The sequence below is a fragment of the Leptodactylus fuscus genome, chromosome 7 (assembly GCF_031893055.1).
Source record: "Leptodactylus fuscus isolate aLepFus1 chromosome 7, aLepFus1.hap2, whole genome shotgun sequence".
NCBI classification, from domain to species: domain Eukaryota; kingdom Metazoa; phylum Chordata; class Amphibia; order Anura; family Leptodactylidae; genus Leptodactylus; species Leptodactylus fuscus.
Genome location: NC_134271.1, coordinates 31,787,586 through 31,800,263, shown reverse-complemented (window position 1 = coordinate 31,800,263; position 12,678 = coordinate 31,787,586). Strand labels below are relative to the sequence as shown.

At 41.6% G+C, this 12,678-nt stretch overlaps 1 protein-coding gene across 1 annotated transcript; it reads left to right on the top strand.

The window, feature by feature from the left end:
- The first annotated feature begins 44 nt into the window (after nt 1–44).
- On the top strand, nt 45–7,124 carry C7H11orf68 (chromosome 7 C11orf68 homolog). Its single transcript, XM_075280551.1, has 2 exons — nt 45–149; nt 6,042–7,124. The coding sequence occupies exon 2, from the start codon at nt 6,052–6,054 to the stop codon at nt 6,775–6,777; it is 726 nt and encodes a 241-aa protein (XP_075136652.1). The 5' UTR covers nt 45–149; nt 6,042–6,051; the 3' UTR covers nt 6,778–7,124.
- Nucleotides 7,125–12,678: the final 5,554 nt, after the last annotated feature.

Here is a 12,678-nt window from a genome sequence, read left to right as displayed (position 1 = left end):
TATATTTACTTGTCAATAAAGTTTTACAGTGACAATCACCGAAGCCCTGCCCTCAAAGTTATGCAAAAATGGCGGAGGTCATCTAGGCAACTAGGCCTGGAACCGGAAGTGTAATATTGAGGACTTGTCACAACGGAGCCTTGCCGCTAGTAAGACTTGTGCAACTTCTAACTTTCGCGCATTGGGCCTTAGTGTCAGTTCACACCTGGTGTTATTATGACTTACGTTTTAAAATATGGTTGCGGTCGGACATTGTTTACAGTGAGGGGTGCAGGAAGTGAAGGTACAGGCGTCACCATTGGCAACCTATTTGGTATCCATTATAGATCCTTCTGTAATGTGAACCCTCTTCTTCATATAAAGCTCTTTCTGAAAAACTAAACTGAATTTGTTCTAAAAAAATAAATATAAATGAATAGTGATTAATAATGAGTGGGCAGGTAGAGGCAAATCAATGCTGAAGGGAAATTAAAGGGGTATCCTTTTAAAAAACAAACAAACATATGGGCCAAATCACAGGATGTATCATACACAACACTTCCTAATAGGTATCCTGTTTAATCTCAGACGCTCACCCGGGACTGAAGTAGTGACAAGACTGACACATAATACAGTCCTATGAAAAAGTTTGGGCACCCCTATTAATCTTAATCATTTTTAGTTCTAAATATTTTGGTGTTTGCAGCAGCCATTTCAGTTTGATATATCTAATAACTGATGGACACAGTAATATTTCAGGATTGAAATGAGGTTTATTGTACTAACAGAAAATGTGCAATATGCATGAAACCAAAATTTGACCGGTGCAAAAGTATGGGCACCTCAACAGAAAAGTGACATTAATGTTTAGTAGATTCTCCTTTTGCAAAGATAACAGCCTCTAGTCGCTTCCTGTAGCTTTTAATCAGTTCCTGGATCCTGGATGAAGGTATTTTGGACAAACAAATCAAGTTCAGTTAAGTTAGATGGTCGCCGAGCATGGACAGCCCGCTTCAAATCATCCCACAGATGTTCAATGATATTCAGGTCTGGGGACTGGGATGGCCATTCCAGAACATTGTAATTGTTCCTCTGCATGAATGCCTGAGGATTTGGAGCGGTGTTTTGGATCATTGCCTTGCTGAAATATCCATCCCCGGCGTAACTTCAACTTCGTCACTGATTCTTGAACATTATTCTCAAGAATCTGCTGATACTGAGTGGAATCCATGCGACCCTCAACTTTACCAAGATTCCTGGTGCCGGCATTGACCACACAGCCCCAAAGCATGATGGAACCTCCACCAAATTTTACAGTGGGTAGCAAGTGTTTTTCTTGGAATGCTGTTTTTTTTGGACGCCATGCATAACGCCTTTTTGTATAACCAAACAACTCAATCTTTGTTTCATCAGTCCACAGGACCTTCTTCCAAAATGAAGCTGGCTTGTCCAAATGTCCTTTTGCATACCTCAGGCGACTCTGTTTGTGGCGTGCTTGCAGAAACGGCTTCTTTCTCATCACTCTCCCATACAGTTTCTCCTTGTGCAAAGTGCGCTGTATTGTTGACCGATGCACAGTGAAACCATCTGCAGCTAGATGATGCTGCAGCTCTTTGGAGGTGGTCTGTGGATTGTCCTTGACTGTTCTCACCATTCTTCTTCTCTGCCTTTCTGATATTTTTCTTGGCCTGCCACTTCTGGGCTTAACAAGAACTGTCCCTGTGCTCTTCCATTTCCTTACTATGTTCCTCACAGTGGAAACTGACAGGTTAAATCTCTGAGACAGCTTTTTGTATCCTTCCCCTGAACAACTATGTTGAACAATCTTTGTTTTCAGATCATTTGAGAGTTGTTTTGAGTAGCCCATGATGCCACTCTTCAGAGGAGATTCAAATAGTAGAACAACTTGCAATTGGCCACCTTAAATACCTTTTCTCATGATTGGATACACCTGGCTATGAAGTTCAAAGCTCACTGAGGTTACAAAACCAATTTTGTGCTTAGTAAGTCAGTAAAAAGTAGTTAGGAGTATTCAAATCAATAAAATGATAAGGGTGCCCATACTTTTGCACCGGTCAAATTTTGGTTTAATGCATATTGCACATTTTCTGTTAGTACAATAAACCTCATTTCAATCCTGAAATATTACTGTGTCCATCAGTTATTAGATATATCAAACTGAAATGGCTGCTGCAAACACCAAAATATTTAGAACTAAAAATGATTAAGATTCATAGGGGTGCCCAAACTTTTTCATAGGACTGTATATCCTGTAAGAGGGAGGGAATGTACACACAGGAGAGAGTGGAAAAGGGAGGGGTACACAGAGTGAAAGCAGGCAGAGGAATCATGGGAAATGTAGTTTTCCACATAGTCACTGGATGTAAATATCAGTGATGGCAGGAGCGAAGTAAAATTGAGGCGACACAAAGGCCGTACAGTGGAACAGTGAGTGTTTAGCACTGGTGTAATTTTTTTGAAGTTGGAGAACCCCTTTTTATATTATTTAATTATTATTAATTATTTCATTTGAGCCGGCTGCGGACCGTGATGGTCGTGGCAGGCGGGTTTTGACCCGAGAGTGACACGGCTCGCCGCGTCTCTCTCGGTGTCAAAGCCCGCCCCACGTGTGAACGAGCCCTAAAAGAGTGTAATACTGTGTTAATGGACTACAGCTTTAGGCTTACACCCCACGGGACGGAAACGCAGCGCTAAAGCGATGCGGGAAGAACCGCGGTGTGAACGCATTACGGTTCTTCCCTCAGCGCTTTGAAGAGAAAGTTCACGGAGATTGCTTCTGTGGACTTTCTCTTACCATTATATCTACGGGAAAGCAGCCGGCGTTTCCGTAGATATAATTGACATGCTGCGATTTCCAAAATTGGGCCGGTTTTGGACATTGCAGCGTGTCCTCACCGCGCTTTTTACGCAAAGTGGGCATGGGATACGCAAGAATCGCATCCACTTTGCAGTTACTGTAAAACACTGCGATTTTTCCCACAGCGTTTATGCATTTATGGCCCCTGGGGCCCTGCCTTCAAAGCAGGTTTTTATTCCTTCCAGTTCTGGTGATTTTCTGAAGATGTGCATGCAGGTTTACGCCTTTTAGGGTAAGTCCAGATGGAGTTTTTTGGACCAGAACCTGAGGTAGAGGCCGCCTCAGCTTCCGGACCAAAAGCCGGGTAGTCACGACTTAAAGCCAATGCACTGCATCGGCATCCAGCCGTGCACTCCACTCCTGATTAGGCCCAATGAATGGGCTTAGTCGTGAGGAGGGAGTGTCTTCAGGCTGAATTGCGAGGCGAATCGGCCTGAAGAATGAGCTCCCCGCTTCTTCTCCAATGGAAGCCGTCTTTTTGGTCAGGATTTTGAGGCATATGCGGCCTCAAAATCCTGACCAAAAAACTCAGTGTGAACTTACCCTTAGTGATATGAATGAACTCTGCACATGTTGAGCTCTTATTTTTAGGAGGTTTGTTGCATATAACTTTCTGTTTGGTTTCCACTTTTAGCAACTAATATACATTTATTTGCATTATTTTTATAATAAAACATTCACTTTAAATCAAAATTGCATGAAGTTGTCTGTATACAATACCAAGTGGCATTTTGCCAATGCTTCAGGTGTCTACCTTCAGAAAATATATGTTGCAATTTAGGTTTTATTTGTCCATCTCAAAACTGTGAAAGCTGCCCTGGCTACCAGAGGAGCAAAATATCCAAAAATCCCTGGCAGCAAAAGCGTTAAAATCCCCTCCAAAAAATTATATTTTTGTGTATAGAAATGCATAGAGTGGGTTTTTTTTGCTGTCTATCGCTTTCATTTCTTTTTGTTTAACTTTTATGGGAGGCGAAACAGCGAAAAAAAAAAAAACGCCACCATATGAGAAAGACCAGGACCAGGCATATTCTGACACAGGGATACCTAATGTGTAATCAAATAAAGACATACATTTTGTTAATTTACATCTTTATTTGGATAATTGTTTGCACTGGCTTTCATACATCAATAAGCTGCATTTTGGAGGTTTATACCTAATGTGTATGTGTAATAATAATAATAATTCTTTTAAGTACTTTTATTTTTTAACTGTAATTTTTTGCTCATTTCACTGGGGAACACAGCACCATGGGTATAGACCTGGCCCCATGCTCCCCTGTGAACACAACGAGAAAACGATTTTACAGTGAGTACAAAAAAAAAAAATCCTGTTTTTAGATTCCCCTTTGGGTTCATGAACCACAGGGGGACTTATTACTGATACAATGCATTGCAATGCATTACAACGGGGTTTTAACTTTAGGGTGCGTTCACACATAGGAATCTGCGGTAGATCCTGCCTCAAATCTGCCTCCCATTGTTTAAAAAATAAAACAAAAAAAGCGTCCTGCTCGATCTTGCCATGGATTCCACGGCTCAGGGCCTAATCAGCAGAGGATGAATGGGCCTAATTGGTATTCTGTTGTGGCAATCCTGTTATAGGTAGGGATTTTGCAGCTAAAATTAACATGCTAGATTTTTTGTATCAAAACCTGTGTGATAAATAGACATGTTTTAAAGAAAAAGTGCAGTTTAATGGCCATTTCAAAAACGTCAGTCACCCGGCTGCTTTACACTGTCGGCTCTTTTCATTGCTATAGGAAATGTAGTTCATGCATTAGTGCCCTCCTGGCCAGTTATGAGAAGACAACTTATGTCAGGAAATTGGCGTGCATTACACCTGAAATCTACACCAGACACTGAATGGCGCAGATTTTGATTGCCGTACACGACCTCCTGCAGCGCGTCTGAATTTTATAAAGAGGTCACAGTGTCTTAATAATTCAGAAACCCGGGCACAGATGTGAACGAGCCCTTACTTATAATCAAAACTACCCACACTGAATGCCTCCAGAAACCAGGCATGAGGGTGCATGCTCATTTACTGATATTATGTAACGTCTGCTGGTATAGGATATTCACTGACACTATCAAATATTAAAGACACAGCTAAATTCAGCTAGGTCTCAGGAGATGCACTATATATTGTTTTAAAAATAAAACTTACCTTTTAATAAATTAAATTCAAATATCTCCCCAAAGAACATATTTTTTGCTATTAGAGATGAGCGAGTAGTATTCGGTTGAATACCTCGCCGCCATAGGAATGTAAGTGGCCAAACACCAAGGGGTTAAGCGCAGTGAATATTCGATGCGCTTAACCCCTTGGTGTTTGGCTGCTTACACGCATTCCTATGGCGGCGAGGTATTCGATCGAATACTACTCGCTCATCTCTATTTGCAATGTATAACGTGATATAAAATTATTTAAGAAGGTATTTTATTTAAAATATATTTTATTTAAGCATGAGCTGGCAATAGTCAGTGTCAAAGATAAGGATTCCAGATGGACAGCAACAATATGTTTGTTTTTGTTAGATTGAGGTCTATGGAAAACAGATTATAAACGGATAGCAATCCGTTAATTAAGGTATAATTGTAATAGTCTGCAGAGGAAACCTCTGTAAACTTTCTGTCTAAAGCGCTGCAGGAAGAACTGTGACGCGTTGCCACCACGTTTTTTCCCCGCAGCGATTATTTTGCTGCAGGATGCTGCATGAGGGCCTAGCCTCGGGCTGAAGGCCCACGTTGCGGAAATGCAACATTTTTTTGTTTGTTGCAGTTTTGCTGCAGTTTTTTGATCCCATGCCTGGACTGGATTGAGCAGAAGGGAGACATATGAGAGCTTCTTATATATTTACCATTCGTTTTGTAGCCATTCTTGGCTTTGGTTAAAAAAAAACCACAGCAAAATCTGCAACAAGAAAAGCTGCATTTCCGGCAATGTGGGGTCTCGGCCTAAATGAGGTTTGTCACCCTCGGTATTGCGTTTTGGTGACAGACTCCCATTAAGGAATAAATTAAATTTTATATTTGCTGCTTCTAGTTTCCTACATGATCTGTTCAATCTTCCTACACAAATATTTTTTAGCTAATAACAGTATTGGGGTATGGGGGGGGGGGTTCGAAGGAGGTAGGTAATTTTCATAATTTTGACTTTCTACTTTCTCCATTTTTGCAGCTTTTTAATTATGTTGAGTTGTGAGGAGGGTGAACGAGGATCAAAAGGAGCTGAAGACCATGCTGCCGAATCCATGGCTGCGGATATGGATCCCTGGATAATCTTTGATGCTCGTAAGACTCCGCGAGCTGAGTTTCATGAGTGGTTAGAAACGTACCGTCCTTCCAGAGTCTCTCGTTTTGGAGACTCTGAAGAAGGATCTGGACCAGTAGGGTGGATAGCAGTGTATGGCCCAGGCTACTGCCCAGAGGTTGAAGGTGGAAAGGACCTTCAAGATGCTTGGGAAAAACTCCAAAGTACAGGACGTAAGATTAATTATGAACTTGTTCGTGAGTTAGCTCTTAATTATGGAGTGACATCTGGAAAATGGCTTATGCATTTAGACACTGGATTCAAAGTTGACCATGCCTGGCGTGGAATAGCTACTGCAGTAGTAGAAGGTCGGCTTAATGTAGCCAAAGTGAGCCCTTACCAGCCTGAAAGTAAGCATGTTATATGTGTGTACAATCGAGACTTTACAGATGAAGAAGGTATCATGCAGACAGATACTGTAATTAGAAGTTCGGGTGTAAAATGTTTATTGACATACAAGCCAGACGTGTACACTTATTTAGGCATTTACAGAAACAATCACTGGCAAATATGCCCCACTATCTATGAAAGCCGATATGATTTGGAATGCATCCCCCGCCGGTCTAGAGTTACCAATAAGGTAGCCAACATAGAAGTGACCTAAACATCTCATGTTTCACTGCTGTCTATAGTCTTACTGAAATTATTTTGACCACATATTGCAGCTGAATATAATTTAGGCTCCATTCACATGATGTTTTTTGGGTTTTTTTGAACATCTGTTTTTTTGAAGAACACAAAAAAGTAGAATACACCTCTTTTCTGTCCTTCAGAAAAAAGACAGAAACAGCTCTCCATAATAACTATCAGTTTGCGGGGTTTTTTATACAAATCAGATAAATGCATATAAAAAAACCCAATGTGATGTGAATGGACCCTGTTTCTTACATAGTACTTATGGCTTGTTCCTATATTGATTTTTTTTTTCCAACCATCTAGTTGTATTGTATTCGTAACCTTAAGTGAATTTTCTCACTTTTCTCCTTGTGAATATGTATACTATTATGTATGTTAATATGTTGTTATGTATTAAAGGAAATGTTACATAACGCCATACGCTTGGAACACAATTTTTATTGTACAGGTAAAGGATAAGTAGACATTAAAAAAAAAAAAACTAAACTGAAAAAGTTTAATTAGATGGCTCTTAACTGATTAGTTGCATCTGGGCAACACACCAGCACTTGTGGGTGCGTAATTGGTCACTACAGAAACTAAGTACACCTAATATTCCAGAAAAAGCCAGCCTTAGGGCCCCTTCACACGGAGGATATGCTGGCTGATTTTGAACGTGTAAACGTTCTGAATCAGCAGCATTTAAAACAAGTCCCACTGCTTTCTATGGGAGCCGGCATACGCGCGCTCCCCATAGAAATGAATGGGAAAAAGCAGCCCATTCATTTCTATGGGGAGTGCACAGGAAGAGTACTGCGAGAGCCCTGCAAAATGACCTCCAGCAGGCCACAAATGTGCATGTATCTGCACAAACGGTTAGAAACCGACTCCATGAGGATGGTATGAGGGCCCTACGTTCACAGATGGGGGTTGTGCTCACAGCCCAACAACGTGCAGGATGCTTGACATTTGCCACAGAACACCAGGATTGGCAAGTTCACCACTGGCACACTGTGCTTTTCACAGATGAAAGCAGGGTCACACTGAGCACATGTGACAGAGTCTGGAGAGAGCGCCTTGGAGAGCGATCTGCTGCCTGCAACTTCCTTCAGCATGACCGGTTTGGCAGTGGTTCAGTAATGGTGTGGGGTGGCATTTTTTGGAGGGCCGCACAGCCCTCCACATGCTCGCCAGAGGTAGCTTGTCTTTTTTTCAAAAAGACAACCACTTTCTTAATTGAGAAAAGGAACTGGGCTCTACATTTGAAATCGAGCATTGGAAATGGACACTTAAAGGGGCTCTATCATTGGGAAAAATAATTTTTAACTATGTAATTGCATAGCCTTTAGAAAGGCTATTCTACACATACCTTTTGTATGTTAATCCCTTCAGTCATTTTTGAATGAGCCTGCTTTTATTCATAAGCTAATTAGCCAGCAACGAGCACCGCAAGTCTCAATGAGCACTGTCTACTATGTGTGTGTAAGCGCAGGGAGGCTGCTGCTGATGACTCATCAGCCTTCCCTGTTCTCACACATAGCACACAGTGCTCACTGAGACTTCTGGTGCTCGTTGCTGGCTAATTAGCTTATGAATAAAAGCGGGCTCATTCAAAAAACAACTGAAATCACAATTTCCCCATGTACTCAGTGAGAGATGAGGTATTTTATATGACAGCACAGTCAATGGTAGACTCAATGACTCTAAGGAAACAGAGTGTCCAGAAGCAGAGCAGGTTAATGCCCAGACTCAAAAAGTGGCTATGACTGTTGGTGCGAATTAAGCGCACTGTCAGCTTTCCCTAGAAGTAACCCAGTGCTGGAGATATTGGCACTGTTAATATCGCCATCAATATCTCCCCATTGTCAGAAGGGGGAGGGCCTTACAGCCTAGCATAATTGCTGAACTTTGAGGATGCCCTGCCCTTACTGTACTCTAACATAGCCTTGTACTGTCAGAGGGGGCATTTCTCACAGCTCATCACTTGGCAGTAAGGCTTCAGAGCCTCTTCAGATGATCCTTTTTTTTGAATTTATTTATTTATTTTCTTCCGTGTTTGTCCATCTGAAGAGTTGCAAGAGACCGATGCACTCAATGTCCAGAGCCCTAAATGAGGTGAGGAGTCACTGTATGCCGCTGATAGTTAAGTATAGTATAAGAGCTGCACTAGTATCCAGCCATCATGCAGGAAGTCCAGGGCATGCCCCCTGTCTTTAGCATTTTAGATTGAATATAATTTTAGGTTACAATCGTACAGGAAAAATAAATATTTTAACCTACAAGAGGACTGACCACCGTATTCTAATGAACAAAATTATGGTTCTGAAACCTGTCTCAGGATTAGTCTTGAGGAGCTGTGCTCCTTACTGGAGAACTTTTTACTTTTCTAATTTTTTTTTTTTTTAAAGTTTTTACACTCTGTGAGAAGGTGATAGTCAGGGTGCTGGAATCTCGCTATATCTCCCCCAGGTTTTTAACTTATGAGTGGCCCAGTGCAGGTCTCTTCAGCTCCAGGTGGGAGTTCTTGGCTCATTACTGGGACAGAAAAAGGCTGCAGATTCTGCATTCCAATGCAGATCCAGGAAGTGAGAGGTGGCTGGGTCTGTCCTATAACCCTGAGTCCAGTGTGTCAAAGTTGTGCTTGTTTTGTTTGTATGGCTGGCAGTAAGCCACACATATAGTTAGGTTAACATTTCTGTTTAGTTAGTCGCTCAGACGAGCAGGATTTTGTTTTGTTTTTGCCTGAAGTTAAGGCTGTATTTTGTTTTACTAATTTTGGGTTTAGTTATTTTCCTGTTTTTCCTAAATTGTGTCCTTGTCTTTCACTATTTGGGTCTGCACCACTGCTTCTACTGAGCTACCTTTCCCACAACCCCCATGTGATATTGTCATGCTTTCCTTTTGCCTATTCTGTCCCGTGCTGCCCTTTTCCTAGGCCTTGTGGCAGCCATGCTGGTAGGATGGCTGTTTTTGTCTTTATGTGATCCTCTTGTTCTTTCAGTGAGGAAGGTGGGTCAATAGTTTGCGAGACATCACTTCCAGTGATGTCTGGCATCACTTCCAGAGGTTGGAGGCACTGGAAGGCAGGAGTTGGGTATCATCTTGATGTCTGACATCACTTCTGGCGTCTGTAATATGCGGGAAGAAAATTTAATACGTGTGGCCTCCCAGCCTGAGGAATTTGGGTAATTACAAACCTCTGAGAGGGTAAAAAATGTTCCTTCCCCACTGGGGTTTGTTATGTTTCTTGTGTTTTCTAAATGGCTAAATTAAGCAAGAAATTGTGACTTCTGTAGGAAAGTCACATCATATACTTTTCATCCTCATATACAAAACCGTTATGACAGGCCTGTTTGTATAAAATTGTTGCTGAGGAATATTCCCCCTCTGTTTGACAGTATTTTGTAGCTGTTGGCAGATAAAATAGTTTTTTTCCATTAAGAATCTAGTCCCAAAAGGTCCTCAGCCTAGTACCTCAATTTCCTTCTGTGCTGCAGCTAGTCCCACTATGTTGGGTTCAAAACACCAAAATGAGGGGGAATGGGCCTCAGGGTCAGATTTTTCCACAGATGATCTGTTGGGTAGAGCATATTTTTCCATGGATGATATTGATCTTCTTCTTAAAGCAGTCAGATCGACTATGGGGCTGGGAGAGGTTAAGCAAACCAGAGCAGTTTCCGATATAATGTTTGAAAGTCTTACCCTTAAACGAAGAAAGTTTTTTCCCCTCTATGATAACATTAAAGTTTTGATTAGCAAGGAATGGAAGAATCCAGATATGAAATATTTTTCTACCCTCAGCTCTAAAAAGAAAATATCCTTTTGAGAAGAGGGATTCAGCTTGCTGTGATAAAGCCCCATTGCTGGGATAAAGCCCCGATGTTGATGCTCTAGTTGTCAAAATTTCCTGTTGAAGTGCCATCCTGTTTTACGATGTAAGAGGTTTAGGGGACCCCTTCAATAAAGATGCTTATTTTGAAAGATCATAGGAGTCAGCTGCTAGCAGACTTAAACCAAATATTGTGGCCACTGGTGGATAGGTCTACGAAGATTTGGCTTTCTCAACTTGAGTCGCATATCGGGAACAACATCCCTAGGGAACAGTTATTGGCTTCTATTCAAATTTTTCCATGGCTATAGATGTTTTGGTAGATATGTCTAGCTTGGACATGTTTTTGGCCCACTGTGGCAGGATTGTCTTGCACTTGAGAAAGGGCGTTAAAGCCCAGAATGCGTCGTGCTCAATAAAATTGCCTTTTGTACCTATCTAATTGGGTGAGCGCTGGTTTTTGCCTATCTTCTTGGAGGCTGGTCCATTTCTTCTATCTGTTCAGACATCCTAGTGACGGAGACTAGCAGCCGCCCACCTTCACCTTATTGACTGATATGTTCATTGGTTGTTGTGTCCCACACAACCTGATCAGGTAAGCAGTCACCTGTTGTCCTTTTTGTTCTTTCGTGTATTGAAAATACTACACCAGGAACGGCTCAGTGCCGTGTTCTTCTCTCTTTTTTTTGTTTTAGCTTGGTCAAGAGGGCTCTCTGGTTAATAGCTTAGATAAGGGGGACCCAGGAATCTAAAAACTGTCTATTTGGGAACCCTTGTGTAGGTGAGAAGCTTTTTGGCCCACGGCTTTGTAATCTTATATATAAAAGAGGTTTCCCATTCCTCAGTCTTCTGGTTCTTTCCATAGAAAACAGAGGCACTTTCATAAGAATAAAACTAGGACTCCAGAGGGTAGTAAGGATCCTTTTCAGAAGAAAGGTAAAGGTCTTATTTTTTATTGGCGGAAGGCTTTCTCATTTTACAAAGACCTGGGGAGGTTTCCTCCATACCATAGATATTAGGTCTACGAAGGCTAGAGTTTCTCCTATAGTTTGACTCCCACACAGGTCCCAGGGATCCCCAAAAGATACTAGCTCTTTAGAAAGAAGTGACCACTTTTATTGTTTAGTGCAGTGGTTCTTAACCTTGTTTGAGGTACCGAACCCACCAGTTTCATATGCACATTTACCGAACCCTCCTTTAGTGATAAATCAAATATGATTTTTTTCCAAATTCAAGACATAGGTATATGTTTTTTTTTTACTGGTACACAAAATGAACCGTGCATAGGGCCTAGGGTTCGATCGAATATCGGTTAAGAACCACTGGTTTAGTGGGTTCAACTGAGTATTAGAGCAGTGCGTCTAGAGCATACTCTAACACCAACATAGATAAAAACAAAAAAGCTATATACCAAAAAAAGATATTCAAGTCTTCATCATGTAAAAATATAACACATTTCTGAACACATTTTATTATGAACACATAATTAATAGAGATAAGCGAACGTCTTTCGATCGAATTGGTATTCGATCGAATATCAGGCTGCTCAAGATATTCGATTTCAATATGCAAACACACTAAAAATTTGTATCCCCTCCCACCTTCCCTGGCTCTTTTTTTGCTCCAATAACTGTGCAGGGGAGGTGGGACAGGAACTAAAACAACGTAGGCATTGAAAAAAATCGGAAAAAGTAATTGGCTAAATCAGGTGACCATCACTTTATACGAAGAGTGGATTTCAGATTCTTTTCATATGAGAATGCTACACCGCTATATCTCAGATATAGCAGAGTTGACGCAGCGCTGCTACATCTCAGATGTAGCAGCGCTGAGCACACAGCACTGCTACATCTCAGGTGTAGCAGAGTTCAGCGCATGGCCAGCTCTGCTGCATTTCAGGTATAGCAGAGTTGAGCACACAGCTCTGCTACACCTGAGATGTAGCAAAGCTGTGTCAACTCTGCTATACCTGAGATCAGACCACAATGGAGACTGTTGGGGACCAATCTTAGACTCCGCCTCCCCACAGACAAGCCTCCGGCAGAACCAGCGTTGATTGGC

Coding starts and splice junctions, on each gene's coding strand:
- C7H11orf68 (XM_075280551.1), top strand. CDS start 6,052: ATGTTGAGTTGTGAGGAGGGTGAACGAGGATCAAAAGGAGCTGAAGAC.